Source organism: Quercus suber, unplaced genomic scaffold, assembly GCF_002906115.3.
Source record: "Quercus suber isolate HL8 unplaced genomic scaffold, Cork oak 2.0 scaffold_488, whole genome shotgun sequence".
NCBI classification, from domain to species: domain Eukaryota; kingdom Viridiplantae; phylum Streptophyta; class Magnoliopsida; order Fagales; family Fagaceae; genus Quercus; species Quercus suber.
In genome coordinates this window covers 46,050-50,355 of record NW_027069938.1, presented here as the reverse complement: position 1 = coordinate 50,355, position 4,306 = coordinate 46,050, and the positions used below count along the sequence as shown (strand labels likewise).

General features: G+C 33.9%; 1 protein-coding gene across 1 annotated transcript; it reads left to right on the top strand.

Annotated features, from left to right (window-relative positions):
• The first annotated feature begins 1,148 nt into the window (after nucleotides 1–1,148).
• On the top strand, nucleotides 1,149–2,800 carry LOC112035323 (stemmadenine O-acetyltransferase). Its single transcript, XM_024068155.2, has one exon. It carries the CDS (start codon nucleotides 1,244–1,246, stop codon nucleotides 2,537–2,539), a length of 1,296 nt encoding a protein of 431 aa, XP_023923923.1. The 5' UTR covers nucleotides 1,149–1,243; the 3' UTR covers nucleotides 2,540–2,800.
• Nucleotides 2,801–4,306: the final 1,506 nt, after the last annotated feature.

The window sequence follows — 4,306 nt, the reverse complement described above, 5'->3', positions numbered from 1 at the left end:
TAATCCTTTTATATGTTTAGGGTTAGAAGAAAAGAGGGCCCAAAAACATATTCACGGATCCCAAGAAAATCAGATTAGAAATCTGACTTTTTAAATCTCGACAGATAGCAGGTGTCGAGGTAGCTGTCGAGAGGTGTCGAGCTTTATAAAATTTGCACTTCAACTTGCTTTCTCTTAGACAGACTTGATGACTTCAACACTTGACCTTGAAACATTGTTTCTTGAAGTATTAAAAACACCTAGAACTACCCAATTACAAGCAAGGTGCGTTTTGTCAAAGGATTAGCCAATATACATAACTAAGTGACATATGTTCTTAAACAAGTTAAAACATATATGTCCTAACACATATCTAAATCATTATTTTTATATTTGGTAACACATCTACATATATATATATATATATATTAATAGGTAAAGCTTATAACTTTTTTTAAAAAAAGAAAAAGAAAAAAGGGTAAAGCTTATAGAAAATTCAATTAGATTTTACAATTGAAGTCCAATTTTGCACATATGTGTCCTAAATTATTTATTTTTAGAGAGTTTTATTTTTTAATTTTGAAGTCAAATATGAGACCATATCATAAATATCCAATTCAAGTGAGTTATTGCCAACCAAAACCAAATAATTTAAAATTAATAAACAATAAAAAATAAAAATAAAATGAACAATTTATATTTTCTACATAATAATATTCTTACAAGACTTTTTAAAAAGTTATATATATATATATATATCAATAATATTTAAATTATATATATGTAAGAATTATACTATATATTTAAATCTCTATCTTTTAAGTATATTATAATGATAATGTTTACATCATGTTATGATTTATATTATCTCAAGTATTATTTAAAAGGTAATTCAAACGTTGTTTATTTGTTGATAAACATTCAGACATTGTTTTACAAATAATTCTAAGGTTGACATGATAAAAGAATTTGTATAACCCTGAGATAACTTATTTTATTCCATTCAAGTTGATTTTCAGGGACTACCTGGCCGTCTCCTTTTCTTGCGGCAGGTAATCCTCACGTATCGTGTACCCTTAATCAATGTTAAACAAAGAAAAACCAATAAACCCAGCTGTGAAATTTGGACACTTTACTAACATTTTTGCTATATAACCATGAAGGCCATGGTGGCTTTTCATCACTGAATCCCTGCAGCTACTTCTGCCTAGCTAGCTCTCCCCTTGTTTTGCTGAACAGCTTGAGATTAATTTCTACTAAAACAATGAAGGTTGAAGTGGAAGTTATCTCCAAGGACTCCATCAAACCCGATTTTCCAACCCCTGAACACCTCCGCCATTACAAACTCTCTTGCATTGACCAAATTACACCCAAAATTTTCATGCCTTTCGTTCTCTTTTACCCGAAAGATGGCACTGCTAATTATAGCAATCTAGAGCGCCATGACGTGATTAAGAAATCATTGTCAGAGACCTTAACACGATTCTATCCTCTAGCAGGACGGGTTAAGGAAAATCTTTACGTTGATTGCAACGATGAGGGCGTTCACTATGTTGAAGCCGAGTCCAATTGCAAACTTTCTGAGTTTCTTGAGGATCTGTCACCTGCTGAGGACAACAAATTCCTTCCATTTGAGCTGGATGATGTCAATGATCTTGCTTTAGCTGTTCAAGTCACCACCTTCAACTGTGGTGGCATGGTGCTCGGTCTGCTCTTTGCTCACAAGGTTTCCGATGCTTCCTCGTTCTTCTTGTTCCTCAACAGTTGGGCTGCTATTGCTCGTGGTTGTGGCGATGACATACCGCCTCCACAATTTGATTCTGCCAAGTTCTTTCCACCTGAGACTTTACCTAGCTTTGGTGCAAGTAGAGGGACGGGAAAGAACAAGATTGTGATAAAAAGATTTGTCTTTGATGCAACAGCCATAGCGGTTTTTAGAGCCAAATACAACACAGACAACAAGAGCATTGAATACCCACGTACAACTCGCGTGGAGGCCTTATCAACTTTCATATGGAGTCGTTTCCTTGCTGCAACTCAACAAGAGAAAGACCCCAATAAGATTTACGCAGTATTTCACATCGCGAACCTGCGCACGAGGATGGATCCCCCTCTTTCAGAATATAACTTCGGAAACATGGGCTTGCCTACAGCCTCCGCAGTCCCCTGGGACAGCGAGGATGGGTTTTACAGTGTGATTACTCCAGTAAGAGATGCCATAAAGAAAGTTAACAAGAACTATGTGAAAAATCTCCTAGAGAATGGTGGGCATATGGATTTTATAAAGGAGCACAGGCAAAAGCTCATCAGAGGGGAGGTGGTCTCCTTGGCCTTCACAAGTTTGTGCAGGTTTCCAGTATATGAAGCTGATTTTGGGTGGGGGAAGCCTGCATGGGTTGGCTCGGCAAAATTGTTGTACAAGAATCTAGTTACTTTCTTCGACACCAAAGTAGGGAATGGAATAGAGGTATGGATCAACTTAGAGGAGGAAGACATGGCTAAATTTGAAGTTGACAATGAGCTTCTGGCTTATGTTTCATCAGCAAAAGTTTCTGCATGAATGAATTGGGTAATAATCACCGTCATGGCCTAAATGGCTTATTAAGTTATTATCTCGTTGTCTTTAAAAGAAACACGACTATTCAAATAAAGTGTTAAGTATTATTTCCATAGGTTTACTTTTCATTTATAACATCAAAAGTTTCTGCATGAACGGATTGGGTGATGATCACCGTCATGGCCTAAATGGCTTATTAAGTTATTATCTCGTTGTCTTTAAAAGAAAGATGAATATTCAAATAAAGTGTTAAATATTATTTCCGTAGGTTTACTTTTCATTTATATTTAGATGTAGTTATAACTTATATATTTTATTAGAAGTAGTGTAACTTAGTTTCAATCCCTATGTAGGACAAATGGTGGGATACATAAGATTCAAAATTTTAAAGAATGGTAACAAGAGGAGAAATATAAAATAAGGACATGTGTAATAGATATGGAAAAAAACTAAAACCTAGAAATACCTAGACTAGAATATATATTTATAATTATTAAAAAGGTTCAAAATTATGTCATGCGTTCCAAAGTCAATGCTCACAAAGACTAATTATTAGATACTCTTAAAGTATGGAGACTTGTGCTATCTCTTTTCATATTTATGGTAGAGTCCACTCATTAAATTTATAATAGGATCTACCATAAATGTAAGAGAAATTAGCACAATTTCTTTATACTCTAAGAGTACGTAAGAATTTCTACTCACAAAAGTAGAATGTGGAATTGTTGTTCAAAACAGATGTTAGTTGGGAATGGAATATTGGAGTTGATCATTGAAGTAGGTGGAGTGATTAATTAATTTTTGAGCAATAATCTCTTGGGTGACATATCTTAATGTAAAAGAATTAACGGTATGGTAGCTTGCCCCTTGATGATATTGGCAATGTACATTAGGGTTGTAACTTTTTGGCGAGGGACTTGGCATAGACCTTGTCTCTAATAGGCTCCATTGAGCCTTAAGCTTATTAAAAGCCTGCCAACACATATGTAACTCATCAAAATCTAATTGAGATCTAGGATGGATAGTTAAAGAGTGTTGAGGATCAATGGCATTGACTTTGATCATCCCCATTGGTGGTGTGCGCTGTCGATTCTCTTAGTTGTAAGGTTCTCTCTGTCCTTCAACATATGCCTATTATGTCTTTGTCACAACTCTAACTTTATAATGACTTCGTCTTTGTGATGATTACGGTTTTTCATGTGACCTTTGATGAAGTTCTCCTATTTTGAAACGATATTGGATATTTGTTTATTAATATTGCTTACAAAAAATTATGTAGATTTATGATGTTATTTTAAGAAGTTAAATTTATGCTACATTGTTTCATTAATTCTTTCTATATTTTCACAAAGAAAATGATGACTATAGAACTTTAATTATGACAATTGCCAAATTATACATGTTTGCAAAATGTTCATTTGTATGAATCTTGCATTTTTTGTAATCCTATGATTTATATTATTTACAGAGTTTTAACTCACTCCTTTTATTTATCCAATTTTTTCAGATCAATTAGCCCTTTCTTAGACATATAACTTCATTTATTAGTTGTGATTGGAGTACCACTCACTTCTTTTATATTATTGCCTGTTTTGTAAAACGTTGATTATCATGAAACTCGTATTTCCTCACTCCTATTATTTATGCTACTTACTAAGCTATGTATCATTTCTTTTTAACTAAAGTTTTTTTAAAGTAGGCAACAACTCTCTTTCGAGATGACTTTTGTCGCTCACAGTGGTTAGACAACTACTCTCGGAGATTAGACTT